The 13,796-nt window shown below is 40.0% G+C and overlaps 2 protein-coding genes across 5 annotated transcripts; both read right to left on the bottom strand.

Moving 5' to 3' along the window:
* Positions 1 to 554: 554 nt before the first annotated feature.
* On the bottom strand, positions 555 to 5,721 carry ccdc169 (coiled-coil domain containing 169). Of its 2 annotated transcripts, none has more exons than XM_046040785.1 (8): positions 5,379 to 5,721; positions 5,180 to 5,262; positions 4,897 to 5,007; positions 4,285 to 4,325; positions 3,148 to 3,246; positions 2,559 to 2,612; positions 1,941 to 2,041; positions 555 to 1,239 (listed from the first exon to the last, which is right to left on the bottom strand). In XM_046040785.1, the coding sequence occupies exons 1-8, from the start codon at positions 5,453 to 5,455 to the stop codon at positions 1,074 to 1,076; spliced, it is 732 nt and encodes a 243-aa protein (XP_045896741.1). In that variant the 5' UTR covers positions 5,456 to 5,721; the 3' UTR covers positions 555 to 1,073. The 2 variants fall into 2 exon arrangements, with proteins under 2 accessions (XP_045896741.1, XP_045896742.1); XM_046040786.1 differs by having other exon boundaries at positions 1,965 to 2,041; positions 5,379 to 5,709.
* Positions 5,722 to 7,032: 1,311 nt separating this feature from the next.
* Positions 7,033 to 13,125, bottom strand: sparta (spartin a). Of its 3 annotated transcripts, none has more exons than XM_046040784.1 (8): positions 12,865 to 13,125; positions 11,448 to 12,271; positions 9,689 to 9,883; positions 9,133 to 9,289; positions 8,672 to 8,866; positions 8,303 to 8,464; positions 8,037 to 8,127; positions 7,033 to 7,319 (listed from the first exon to the last, which is right to left on the bottom strand). In XM_046040784.1, exons 2-8 carry the CDS (start codon positions 12,243 to 12,245, stop codon positions 7,109 to 7,111), a joined length of 1,809 nt encoding a protein of 602 aa, XP_045896740.1. In that variant the 5' UTR covers positions 12,246 to 12,271; positions 12,865 to 13,125; the 3' UTR covers positions 7,033 to 7,108. The 3 variants fall into 3 exon arrangements, with proteins under 3 accessions (XP_045896740.1, XP_045896738.1, XP_045896739.1); XM_046040782.1 differs by lacking the exon at positions 7,033 to 7,319 and adding an exon at positions 7,441 to 7,880 and having other exon boundaries at positions 12,865 to 13,122; XM_046040783.1 differs by lacking the exon at positions 7,033 to 7,319 and adding an exon at positions 7,441 to 7,880 and having other exon boundaries at positions 12,980 to 13,107.
* Positions 13,126 to 13,796: the final 671 nt, after the last annotated feature.

The raw sequence follows: 13,796 nt of genomic DNA, 5'->3' as shown, positions 1-13,796 counted from the left end.
GATGGTGGTTGAACTTTAAGTGCCAGTGTCAGTGTTACGGGACAGTTAAGCTGGTCGGATGCTTGATCTTTGCCCTTAAAGGCCACTTTCCTCATCACTACCATGCCAGCCCTAGAATGGTAGAATAGGTATTTCATAATTCACCTGAACTATTCTTTTTCTGTAACCTCTATGTCTCAAAAGCTAATTTCAGGCCACAATCCACGAGTTAATTAATACGACATCATTGTACCTACAGACCAATCAGTGAACAAGGTTGAAAAAGCTAAAGGGACAGGACACAATGAGGAATTCATGCTTACCATTGCTTATTCGTTATGAGATATTGTTTCAATTCATTGTTTTGATGCCGACAATAACTGAACCCATCTTCCACACTTGTTCACAAACAACTGAAAAAGCTTCTGGCAATGTTCCCTATTCACTACTGCAACTCATATGGATACCGGTTTCTTACACCTACATTCATAAAGGCGGTCAGTGGGTGGAGTGGGGGTGACTGGTTGCACTGTGGATGATCCACATATGGAGAGAGTTGTGGATCGTGATGCTGCTTACGTAATGCAAGTCGTAGGAGGTGCTTTTATTTGAAATTGCAGTGACAACAGAAATGTCAGACTCAGCAAGCTTCTGGCACATTATGAAATGGCCTCACAACATTCAAAGCCCCTAATATTCCCCCCTCTTGAACATTTCTCCAGTGGCTACTCTTCTTGTTAAAACAAAGAAACATTTAAGAAAATAATAACGCCAGACTTCATTATAAATGTAACATTTTATACCATGAGATCAGATTAAAACTGTATTTGCCTCCGATTATAAAATAAACACTGAATTACAATACTGACTGTGGCACATGGGAAAAAAACCTTCACAGGAACTGCATTGTTTCCTCGAAATCAGCTTTTGAGTAATGTGAACAAAGCCACAGGAAGCTGAAGGACATACACTAATACATTCTTGCACTGAAACTAGCTAAGTATATGGCAATTTTTCTACTGCAATCATTCCAGCATACCCATTAGAGAGCAAAAAAAGGGCTATAACACCAGCTTTGGGTTAGGGGTTGTGTTTCAGTACTTTAAGGTGGGTAACCTGCTTCCCCTTTGGGATTTCTTCTCTTCTCTCTTCCCTGATGTTGCTCCACCACCTCCTCCTCCTTTCACGCATACTCCTCCATCTTCATCTCTGTCTTTTCCTTTATTATCAGCCTCTGCCTTCCTGCTGGTCTGCTTCTCTCTATGCAATCAGAAAATATAGATAGTTTAGCAGATACACAATTCTTTCTATTAAAGTGTCTCAAAAATAACCAATCCTGCAAATCCTGCAACAATAATTTTCAATGAAGAGACATCTTAAATTTTATTAATTTATTCATTCTAAGCCAATATGTCCAGCATGATTACTTTATTAGCTACAAATCAAATCAGTGCACTAACTGCAAAATTAAGTCTGATCCCAAAATGAATGGATTTACACAGAAATTCTAATATTCACAGTATGTCACATAGTAAATGTAGTTGTATTTTCACTTTGGAACATCTCTTATGTTTTAATGCAGTGCATTAAAGCCATTATTTGCAGTTCTAACATTAAATTCAAAACCAAATAAAAAAATTGGTAAAATGCAATAACTATTTTCTTTGATATTTGTGCGTGACTTATATGTCATTAGTGTGAGAAGGTTTTATTGTGATCTGCCGATGGACTGCAGATGAAAATTAGCTCTCTGCTAACTCAGGTAAGATACATCAAAAGGTAAATGGCAGCATTTATTTTGTATATAAAAATTGTACACGTCCCCTTATGAATAAATCAAAAGTGAAAATAAAAACAAACAGCTATTAAAATAAGGCATTCAAACACGTGAAGCTTATGATGTACAATCAGACCTCAGTTGGTTCACTGCACACTGTTGTTCATATTATTCTGTCCATCACCTGTTAGCATTGTGCCTCACTGACCTCCTCTGTTTGCCCTCTGGTGCCCTCTGTGGCTGGGTGGAGTACTGTCTTCTTTGGGCTTCAAGGGTGGAGGACAGCTGTGGCAGCGGACAATTCATGAGTAATGACACTAAGTGAATAATAACATTGCGTTTATGCTGTTGTGTTCACAGTAGGCACAAGCCAGTCACATGCGGACACGTGCTACTTCAAATGTAAAGATTTGTTTCTGAAATGAGAGAAATGTAGTCGGGTTTCTTTTGCAGTTGCATTTGTTTCGGCCCTGCAGGGACCAGTAGTGTTGCAGTGTGAGGCAGAAAGTCCTTGACTCACTTCTTGAACAGAGACTCACCTATTATATAACGGGAGAGAACAGCACTAGGATGAATGTGAAGTTCTAACTAGGCCTGAAAGAGAAGAGCTAGAGAACAGCAGACTCCTCACTGTATTGTCCCATTTTGTAGCACTTAACCATAACAGCTATACTTCAGAGTGGAGTGACTTATATTTTATATTCAACGACTGGTAGGCAATAGGTTTGATTTGAGAGCTACTTGTTTGACTTATCAGTGGTTATTAGCACTGTTGTTGACATGAATGAAAGGGAATGCTTACCTTAGCAATTTCTGAAATGTACGCCCGCCTCTCGTCATTGGTTTTATGAAAAGCCTGATTTTTGAAAGAAATAGAGGTGCATATTGTCACATTTTTCCATTCATGGACTACACTTCTAACAGTCAGTAATAATCTGTCTGCTCATTGGTATAGCGCTTGTTCTGTTGCCTGTGTGTATTAGCGTGTATTTCAGGAGGTCTTCAGTGTTAATGAGCGACAGATTAGAACATGGATTAGTGGCTGCACAAGCTACGCGTTAAACCTTTCATTCAGCTAATATCTCGCTGTTTGTTGAGCAGAACAATAAACAAAAAAACAAGCCACTAAGCTAAGAGCATACTGGCCTAGTCATTGCAGTACAGGACAAAGGTTGGGGTTCAATTTTGCAGCACGGGAAAAATAAAGAATGCTAAACAAAAATATCAGCAAATCTTTCCCAATCCTTTGCTAATGAAGGTAAGTTGTTACTGAAATATTTATCAGCTAGAAAAATGTAAAGCTGCTTGTCTGAGAAATAATAAAACCAGACCAGCAGACAAAAAAATCCCTATATTTGCGCGCTGTGAACTGGAGTGGCTGAGATCCACACCTTTCCTTCTTGTTCAATTCTGAGATGACAGTCCATCAGCTGACTCTGGACGTCAGACTTCTCCTCAGTCAGGAGCTTCAGGCGCTGTCTCAGGGTTTCCTGCCACAAAGTGTTTCCAATAATTAGCAACATTCCTAACAAAGAGGCCACAAATTATAAAAAAGGTGTTGCACTGCTGATGGTAATAACAAATTAATTTGTTCTAGGGCCACACTGTGCCATCTACCATGATCAAACAATAACAAAATCATTTGTGCAGAAAACATGTGCATAAATCTGGATTAGGCTCATACATTATTCAATAACCAAATAAACACATCTGAGCTGAGACATGGTGAGGCTACACAAAATTTCTAGCACAGATCAGAGCAATGAGGCTTGGTTTACACCTGGGTTTGGAACAGTTTCTTTCTTCTTCATGATCCTCAAAATAAGCAACTGTAGTCAGCTTTAATAAATGACACCGTAAGCAGTATGTTTAAAGATGCAGCATTATACATGCATCATAGCAGTTTTTAAGAAACAGGCTGGTGCGTTTCGATCAGCCAAAGTATTTAATTAAAAGTTAAATGTTACAGTTACATGAACATGTGCATTTGAATGTGGGCAAATACATGAATATGAATATTTAACCCTCCTAATCACTGACTCTGAACCATCGTAATAGCACAGACATTTACTAATCAGACAAAGATTCAAGCTTCTTTCTTTTGAGCTGTCGACACTGTGACATGCTCTTGTATTGCTTGCTTTTACAGAACACTGGGGTCGTGACAGTTAGTCGCTGCACTCATTAAAAATAATCTATATTCTTCTCGCAGTCTCAAAGTTTGATTACAGATCGTCAGTCCACAATCTTACAGTCGCTCCTTGGATACACTAATGAGCATCTGTTAGTTCTGCCTTAAGGCACACACACACACACACCCACATATTTAGACTGTTTGTGCAACCTTCCAGCATGTGGTGTGCTTTTTACGTGTGTGTGTGTGTGTGTGTGTGTGTGTGTGTGTGTGAGACTGCCTTCTCCCCTTAGCCTCTGGCTCTCTCTGCTGGTAACAAAAGCTCACTAAATAACACTAACATGACAAAACGGATGAAGAAAAAGCTCGATAGAAAGTGAACGTTTGCACTCACTACTGGCATGTCGTCATAAGATCGGATGGAGGCCAATCGATCTGTGAAAAAAAAGAGCGAGCGTGTGAGCATTGAAACACAAACTTTCTTGAGCACTTGAACACTTTGTCGTCTGATTTTTGTACATTTAGGTTTTGTTATACATACAGTTAAAAGTAAAAATTTACTTCATGAGACTTCGGGGGCTTCATGGAGTTGTTGGTGGGCTTGTGTCTGCCAAACACCAGCCGTTCAGAAACGATGCAACACACAATTTATCATATCTTTCATATGGGAACAGTGTAAATGAAACAGCCTGATGTGCCGTGCTACACTTAACTGTGCATATAGTATTTTCATATGCTTGATATGTCAACAGCTCACATACTACATACCAAGCATCAGCCCTTTGCTGCTTCATGTACTGTGGATCTTGAACTTGCCTGAAAGCCGTTTTGGTATTTAAAAGTATTACTGAAGATGTACTGCAATGACACCACTCTTGTGTGGAGAAGGTCAGCCATGTTGAGGTGTTTTAATTTTTGTGTAAAGCTTGATTTAAGTTAATCAGACCTAACAAACATCCTTCCAGCATAAACCCCTTTAAAAGCTGGCACTAGCCAATGAACTTACCCATAGGGTGTCCTCGAAGGTCCTCCAGTCTCTCGAGAATGAGTGACATCTGTCTTTCCAACTGTCCATTTAGCTCTATCTGTGTCTCATACCTCGTCTTCCACTCATTTCCTGGCACATCAGAATAAGCAGAGGAAAGAAAAGGTCAAACTAACACTGGGCTGATAGAAATCAGTGGATACCAGCTAGGCTAAACCCTTTGTTGGGTAACATGCTGCCACTGTGGGTCAAGATGACAGATATATAACAACACATATATTATGTATTCTAAAATGTGCCTCACCTTCCCCATCAACACTCTGCAGTCTGTCTTGCAGTTCACACATGGTGCTCCGTAGATCAGACACTGACCCTTCAAGCATTTCTCTATAAATAAGTCAAGAGCCACACAATGCTATTTTTGCAGTGGAAAATAACGTTTCAACTCCTTGATCACTTTGCAAGTAAGTTAATGTTAATGCATAAACTTCAAACAGACTTACTTCATTTCCCTCTCTTGTTCAAGTTCTTCCTGCAGGCGTGCCAAATCGTACTTGCTGTAGTCGCTATCTCCAGTCATGTTTGTGAAAAGCTCACGTCAGCTGAATAAAAGTTTGTTCCTCGGGATTTCCATGGAGACTGCTGCTTCCGGGTTTCTCAGTCGGCCTTGACTGGCGCGAGGTTTGAAAATAAAAGATAAATAAAACCTCCTCCTCGACTACACAGTACTAAATAACTTGTAAATTGCATTTTCTTCATACGGTAATTTTGCAAGCAGCCATTTTACGTAGCTCATTTCGCGCTTAATTAGGCCTGAACATTTAATTCCTTTATGCCAGCGTCTTAATTTAACAGTAATCGCCTATAAATGCTACTTGATTTGTCTTGCTAATTACAACTGGAAAACAACATATGCTAAAATTGGTGTAAGTCTCTGTGTGTAAGATAAGAGCAGATTTTGCATGTTTGTTTTTAAATAGGTGATTATAAGAATCCATTTTTCCTCCCAAAATATTTATTGCAAAAAGTGAAATAAAGTGTACATGGGACATATAGAAGTATACAGATCTTTGATTCGTGCAAAATCACGTATTGCATAAACATATTTTTCAAACATGTAATTTGTAATATAGTAACAGTTTGCTGTCCATGTAAAGTGAACTAAATGTCTGTGTGTTGTTTATATGCTCTGAAAATGCTAATCCAACACATCTTTGTAGCAGCGTCCATGTTGATTCCACATTCTGACACATGAACACACCTTTTTATATACAGTCTATGGAAAACGAAAGTCAGAAGAAAGACTCCACAACCTGGAAATGGGACCATCCGAGGAGCACGTGAATGCACCGTTAGCCGCTGGTTACAATATGTAACCTTCACCACTAGATGCCATTAAAACTTAAAGTATTGCCATAGACTGTATATAAAAAGTGTTACAGATCGCTTATAGAGTATTTGTAACATTTAAACAGCACATTAGATGAGATTCAATAATTCAACTATTTCATAAAGAAAACCGTTTTCTGATATTACTGTGGTTAAGGTTTGATTAGGGCTAATGTTAGTGTTTTCATTTCATTTCAAATAATAGTATCTAAGCTACTATATCTTACCACTAGTAGCCTACAAAAATTTATTCCAGTTGAACAAAACAGCAGATTTATTTTTGAGGGTTGTTTGAAGGTTAAATTATTCTGCAATTGTTCTACATGGTGGTTAGTCAATAATTATAACCATTCATGCAGAACAAGGAGTTCCACATTTCAAAAGTTTGCTGTCATGTGTCCTTTTTTTAATGTCCCGTGCCATCCAGGCTTAGTTGGTTCACAAAACGTGACATTGACAGCAACTTTATGCACATAGATGCATGAAAAGCACCTGAGCTTCTCCCTACTCTGTCTCTGCTGAGCCCCAGAGAACCTGATATGGAGAGGGCAGAAGAGAGTTCCGGCAGCTTGTGAGAAGTGCCTGTATGTAAGAAAAAGTCCCGCTACGCCAAAGAGTAAACTTTAGCCCACTTCAGGCACTGGTCCTCGCAAGTTTTGTGCTCGGGCCCTAATAATAATTACAGTTAATATGTGCAGTTTTTACTTTTTATGTACAAAATTTTAAAACATTTATATTACTATGGCCATATAGATCTCAACATTCAGATGGTCAATCATTAAATATGTAAATGAGGAGTTAATTCATCAAACTAACAGAGACCTTCAAGCAAAGCATTAAAGTCCTATTTTTTCTTTTCTTCCTCCTTCTTCTGTACTCCCTTCCCCTCAGTTTGTGCTGGCTGTAGATCCGGCCCTTTGGCCTTCGCTGACTGCTGGTCTGCAGTATTTAGGAAGGCTTGGAGGACCAGACTGTCAATGTTGTATGCAGTCACACCAACATCAACCACTGACTGGAGAGCAGTGTCTGTGGCTTGGCTTGCATCGTCACCATACCTTCACCACAAATAATATGGTGTAGTTAGGGTAGAGTGGTTTGGTGAAAGAAAATAAATGAGCATGTGTAGAGAATTAAAATGCTGGAGCAATGTTGTCATTCACATCAACACACCAAAGGTCGTATTTCACTTTGTGACAGTTTTATTCGTATTAAACCAGGAAAAACAGGCTAAATAGTATGAACAGCAAAAGCTGCACCACCCAACACAAGCAGACATTTCGCAGCAGTTAACATAGCTCTGTAGACAGATCAAGAAATACACACTAACACCCACATAAGAGAAGCTTAAGCTACATCCAGAAAAGAAACCCAAAATATACTTTATTGTGTTTAAGTGAATCAAAAGAAGTCATTTTTGACACAATTCTGTGTTAGCTGCTGTATTAGATTTGGAATATGTCTTATTGAGGGTTATTTTCTGACTTAAGCTGGGTTAACGAAACTGTACATGAAAGGGTTGAGCAGGGTCAGCTGTTAGTTCACAAGTCTTTGTCTTTACTCTCTCGTGCAGTCATATGTTGCTGGGCATGTTTATAACATTCTCTAAGCCCCTAAATCTGAAAGGAAATATAAAGCAGATCAGTTTCCCAACGTACCAAGAAGAAAGCAACGCAATAGTACTGGAAATAGATTTAGAAACAAGATCTACAAAAGTCAACTAAAGATGAAAATTGCTAAATAGAGAAGTGGAAATGGGAAATGTCAGAACTTACTTGTACTTCACAGTCATGACAGTCTCTGATGCAACACTTTTGCCAACTACTTTTGCTCCAGTCTCCAGACTCGACCAAATAGTAGAGAGACCTGGATTGAATGTAAAGGATTTTTTTTTTGAATACTCAGAAAAGACTTGTATCACACATTTCAAATGCCAAAACATGCCAGAACATTTTGTCATTTTTAGAGCTAATGATATGATAACACTGTGGCAGATGTGATAGTATAACTTTATGCTTGATCATGAAATGATCCTACCAACCTTGTACACTGCTGGCTGCCACAAACTTGGCTCCATCGAAGTTGGAAGCGCGGCCGTCTTTGCTCTTCTTCATAGATTCTGGGACCAACTTAGCGCTATGTTTCTTCACATGGGGCGCCACCTTCTCTACCACTTGTCCTGCCACCTTACTCACTCCATTAACTGTAAATATACACAATTATACATTAAGAGCACATGTTAAGTACACATAGTATATAGGCATATTAATTTACAGTACAGGAGACAAAAGGGGAAAAAAAGATCAGAGTTTTCTTCAGCCATGTGGCCTTGTATCGTCTGTATGAATGACTACTGTAGATCCTGTGTGGGATGATTTTTAGTCCTTTCTACATTGGTTTAAGTGCTTACCCAAGAACCGGCTGACTTGCAAAGCACCCCCAGTGGTCTGTTTAGCCACCTGCAGACCTTTGGTGACACGGGGGCTGACCTGTGATGGGGTTTCCTCAGGCGTGATGTGGTCCCGCATCTTTGCTGCTCCTATATGAACGGCCCTACCAGTGGCCTCTGCTCCTTTTGCAAACTGTTGACTGAACTTTGTAGCTCCTAAAGAAAGAAATATGATGGGTGATAAATGTGCATTGGCGATATCACCGATTGTTGCGTTAACGAAATATCTACTACAGGCAAATTAATAGGTGGTTGGACAAAACTTTCCTTGCAGCACTCATACCTACTCAGGAGAGATTGCTTCAATGGTAAACTATGCCCTCTAGTGGTCATTTTCAGACAAAGAGGAAAAATTACTGTACTGTTCACACAGCCTGTGTAGTTTCATTATTAGGAATTGTATTACTTTATTACAAACAAACCTGACAAGATTCCCTGTGCTATCTTTTCACTCCATCCAGGAAGTTGTGGTCCGTCCTTCTCCGCTGTTGGCACTGTAAATCTTGTTTGCTCATTTGAGGGACCAAGGGGGATTTTCTCACTCAGGTTGATAACCTCTGACCCTGCCCCCTCTGGACCCTGTTAGGGAATTAATTAAGTCATTATAAAAGGACACCCAGTAAAATGCTTTAAATAGTACATATACCCAAACAGGCAACATACATTCCTGTAAGCCATGACTAAGCTGGCTAAAAATGTTTTACACAAAGCATAACAACTATTTACTTCCTCCTGAAGTGTCAAGAGAGAAAAGAGGCACACGTGTTGTATGTCTTAAAGTACCATTGTATTTAGTTTTGCGGCTTGACAAGCACTATGAATGTGTGTTGACGAACGTTTCAACACCCCCACCCAAAATACCATCTTTGTCTCTCCAAAGACAGAAAAACACCATACAACATATTATTCCAAAGCTTTGACTCCACCCACATGCAAACCCATCCTTACATTTGCTCCACACTGACAGTAAGTACTCACCTGGACCCGGAGATCAGCGAGCTGTGATAGGAGGTCCTTAAACGTCTCGCGGTCAGCAGCTGGGAGTTCAGAGGACAACACTATGCCCACGAAGGACCCCGGCGTCTCTGCCAAGGAGTCAGGGAACATGAAGATCCCAGAGTTAGCCAATAGCACTGGAGTGTCTGCTGTCAGTGGGTACATCCAGTCACACACCTAGAAAACACAATAGACACACAAAAATGAGGAGGTTGGAAATGATGAAGGCCTCTAGGTCAGAGGTCACAACCCATGTACTATCAATACCAAAGGGGTTGCACTCATTCTGACTGGTTGTAATTGGTTTAAATTAAAACACTGATGTACACTTCACGTGCACTGTTATGTTCTTCATAAGATGTGAACTGAAAACCATGTCCAATGCTTTCCCAATTAAGTAACAGGTGGTTTCTTTTGAGCCCCAAATGGTTAAGTCAACCGGTTTCTCTTTCAAGGCACGAAAATACATTGTCATTTCCCAGTGGGGACAGTGTCCCCAACTCCTTTTGACCCAATGTTTTCCCCTCTCAAAGACACATTACAGGATTTTAGCCCCATCAGGACTTATGTCAGTCATCCACACAGACATAATACAGATACAGACTGGCTGCGGCATCGTGGCATTGGTATACCGCCTGACAGAATGACCTCTGTGAGGGCGCAGGACACTGACCAGCAGCACAACAGAAGTGCAAAGTCATCTGTTAATGGGACCATTGTCTTGTAGGGAAACAAAGCAGGACCAGAATACAGCAGGAGAGCAGCCCACTAGCCTGGTCTGGATGGAACCGAGTCATGGGTTGCACTGCAGTATAGAGCAAGGCATAATACGCTCTTTGTAGAGGTGCCAGAATACATTGTTGTTATTTTATATGCATTATATTGACTCAATACAAAAATCACACAGTAGTCGCAGGTTGTCATAAGTTTTCAAATGATTATGATACACACAGGGTCAGGAATCCAATAGTTTTATTGTTTTAACATAGTAAATCCATTTCTTAGATTTGCAATGGGACAGCTCAATGTTATCAATTTAAAATTTAAGTTTCAAATGACTAAAATATATTCTAAACACTGTAAGGAAAAAAAAAAAAAATGCTTCCGGCCAACCAATCTCATCGTCTACAGTGGAGTGTAACGGCAATTGTGACTACATGTAGAGCTGAAATAATTGGTCAATTAATAGATTAGTTGATTGAATGAAAATACTTTGATTATCAATTGATCTTTTTCAAGCAAAAATGTCAAAACATCCTCAAATGTGAGGATTTTCTGTTTTTCTCTGTTTTACATAACTGTTAACTGAATATATTTGTGTCTTAGACTGTCAACATTTGAAGACATAACCTCGGGCTCTAGGAGATTGTACCAGGTGTTTTTCACTATTCTCTGAGGTTTTATAGACCAAACCACTAATTAATACATCATTGTATTAATCGCTATTGAAAATAATGATTAGTTGCAAAACTAACTGTAATGTCCTTAGTCAGGTAACGAATGCTGTTGCAAGTCAACTTTTAAAGCTCAATTTTGACATGTTTTACCATAAGATATGCAAGTGTTAAACTCATTATGGACAAGGGATACATGTATGATGACACATCACTGAAAATTTTGGGAGACTAGTAGTCAATCTATCTACCAACATGATGACTCATAGTTAATAACTATATTATAAAACTGGCCCAGTAATGAGGTCGTTTAACCTGGTATAGTTTACATAACACACTGTACTTACATGTAGAAATGCTGAGGGTCTTCCAGCTGGGGCATCCTTGTGGTCACTGTCAAATGTGCTGATGCACAGGAAGCCTGGGTGAGACAGGGAGCTGACCTGTCCATTTGCTGCCACGAAAAATATCTGCACCCCAGAGGGGATGAAAAGCAGCTCATTTCCATCCCCTCCTGCTGCTGCTGCTCCGGTCTGCTTTCCTGACCGGAGGCCACCTCTAGCAGGACCGTAAGCCAAACTGCGGTGGCCGACTGTTGGCTGTGGTGTGTATGCTGGAGGCTGGTCCCCTGGATTAGCCATGTCTGTAGTTCCTGTAGCTGCTGCAGGGAGTGTGTGTGTGTGCACAGCAGCAGGGGAAAGAGGCCAGACAGGGGGTGTTTTTTGATATGGGGTTGTGCTCTGGGTGATAGTAGGTATGGTGGGGTACAGATGGTGGAGGGAGCTTTGGGGAGGCTGACTGTTTGGTGCCAGGTCTGGATAAAGATTGGGAGAGAGATTCACCAACAGGTGGCATCCTGTTGTCAGCTGAGAGGTCTCCAGGTCAGAGAGGTGGGCGTTGACAGTCCTTAGAGTTTCCCTCATCCTCTGCTGAAGCTGCCTAGCCGTGTCCCAAGACACTCCCTGCTGTCTCTCCCCCCTAGTGGGAACCTCTATTCCTTGGGTAAGGTGCTTTAGACCTTTCCTGTAATACACCAGGGCCTCCCCTGTCTTCCCGGCTTCTTCAGCAGCCTGCCCGTGGCTCAGAGAATGACATGCCAGCTCATACTGGTCCTTGATGAGCAGTAGCTCAGCAGGCTCAGCCATGCCGAGGAGTGGACGAGATGCAGACACTGGAAAGGACAGAACAGATGCAGGGAGGAAATCAAAAGTGTAATCTCCAAAGTGAGACAAAAGTTACATCAGCAGTTTCAAGGTTTTTACAGTATTTTACGCTAATCCTAATAAATATTAGCCGTTGATTGGTTGTTTTTTATCACAACACACAAAATTTAAACACTGAGTTTTTAATGGACTACAGTTAGGCTTAATATGGTTTTGAAAATAAATGCGTTGATTAGGTGGCTAGCAGACAGTTTTAAAAACAAGGTGTGAAAAGGAAACTAAATGTTGGTGGCATTCACTCTGACAGCATTGCAGCAGAGAAGACTTAATGTGACAAAAATCTCTGTAATGTAGCCTAATTGTTGTTGGCGGCTACTGATCAGGTTTTACCTGAACAACAAGCCTGCGTGTGAGCTATCTTAAGAAGTCCTCTCTAGACAGGAGATTTAAATTTTAAAAAGCTGTTTATACGTTTATTCTTCATCTTGTTATCAAATATATCAAACAGCAAATGTTACCTTTCCGGACACCGTAACTGGTAACTTACCTGATCACTGACAACAAGCAATAAAATTCCAACTTAAATATGGCTTAGGCCTACCTTGACAGCCAAACTTTAGTATCCCGCAAAAGAAGCAAACAATAAATAAGTGGTTTCAGAGACTCCTTATTTCAGTGTTCGACACTAATTCTGTACTTTCATTTAATCCGCGTACCTCCAGCGTCTGAGCTCGAGTTTCCATCCAACCGCAACAGTGACAATAATGGCTTCCGGCAAACACTTTCAAAATAAAATCCATAGGCTATGCGTTAAAATTGTAGTCATTTAAATAAAATAAAAATAAACTTATTTTAGAAGGAACTTACAGTGGGTACGGAAAGTATTCAGACCCCTTTAAATTTTTCACTCTTTGTTTCATTGCAGCCATTTTCCAAAAATCAAAAAAGTTAATTTTATTTCTCAGTAATGTACACTCAGCACCCCATCTTGACAGAAAAAAAACAGAAATGTAGAAATTTTTGCTAATTTATTAAAAAAGAAAAACTGAAATATCACATGGTCATAAGTATTCAGACCCCTTTAAATTTTTCACTCTTTGTTTCATTGCAGCCATTTTCCAAAAATCAAAAAAGTTAATTTTATTTCTCAGTAATGTACACTCAGCACCCCATCTTGACAGAAAAAAAACAGAAATGTAGAAATTTTTGCTAATTTATTAAAAAAGAAAAACTGAAATATCACATGGTCATAAGTATTCAGACCCTTTGCTCAGTATTTAGTAGAAGCACCCTTTTGATCTAATACAGCCATGAGTCGTTTTGGGAAAGATGCAACAAGTTTTTCACATCTGGATTTGGGTATCCTGCCATTCCTCCTTGCAGATCCTCTCCAGTTCTGTCAGGTTGGATGGTAAACGTTGGTGGACAGCCATTTTCAGGTCTCTCCAGAGATGCTCAATTGGGTTTAAGTCAGGGCTCTGGCTGGGCCATTCAAGAACAGCCACGGAGTTGTTGTGAAGCCACTCCTTCGTT

The sequence above is a fragment of the Micropterus dolomieu genome, linkage group LG23, assembly GCF_021292245.1.
Source record: "Micropterus dolomieu isolate WLL.071019.BEF.003 ecotype Adirondacks linkage group LG23, ASM2129224v1, whole genome shotgun sequence".
Taxonomy (NCBI): domain Eukaryota; kingdom Metazoa; phylum Chordata; class Actinopteri; order Centrarchiformes; family Centrarchidae; genus Micropterus; species Micropterus dolomieu.
Note: the sequence above shows the minus strand (reverse complement) of the source record. Positions and strands in the feature narration are given on the sequence as shown.

Excerpts from the sequence above, each read along its gene's own strand:
- sparta (XM_046040784.1), bottom strand. The coding sequence starts at position 12,245 with ATGGCTGAGCCTGCTGAGCTACTGCTCATCAAGGACCAGTATGAGCTG. Across the intron at positions 8,867-9,132 it reads AGCACAGGGAATCTTGTCAG|GAGCTACAAAGTTCAGTCAA; the intron begins GTTTGTTTGTAA and ends TTCTTTCTTTAG. Across the intron at positions 8,128-8,302 it reads GGCAGCCAGCAGTGTACAAG|GTCTCTCTACTATTTGGTCG; the intron begins GTTGGTAGGATC and ends CATTCAATCCAG.
- ccdc169 (XM_046040785.1), bottom strand. The coding sequence starts at position 5,455 with ATGACTGGAGATAGCGACTACAGCAAGTACGATTTGGCACGCCTGCAG. Across the intron at positions 5,263-5,378 it reads GAACAAGAGAGGGAAATGAA|AGAAATGCTTGAAGGGTCAG; the intron begins GTAAGTCTGTTT and ends ACTTATTTATAG. Across the intron at positions 4,326-4,896 it reads CCTTCGAGGACACCCTATGG|ATCGATTGGCCTCCATCCGA; the intron begins GTAAGTTCATTG and ends TTTTTTTCACAG.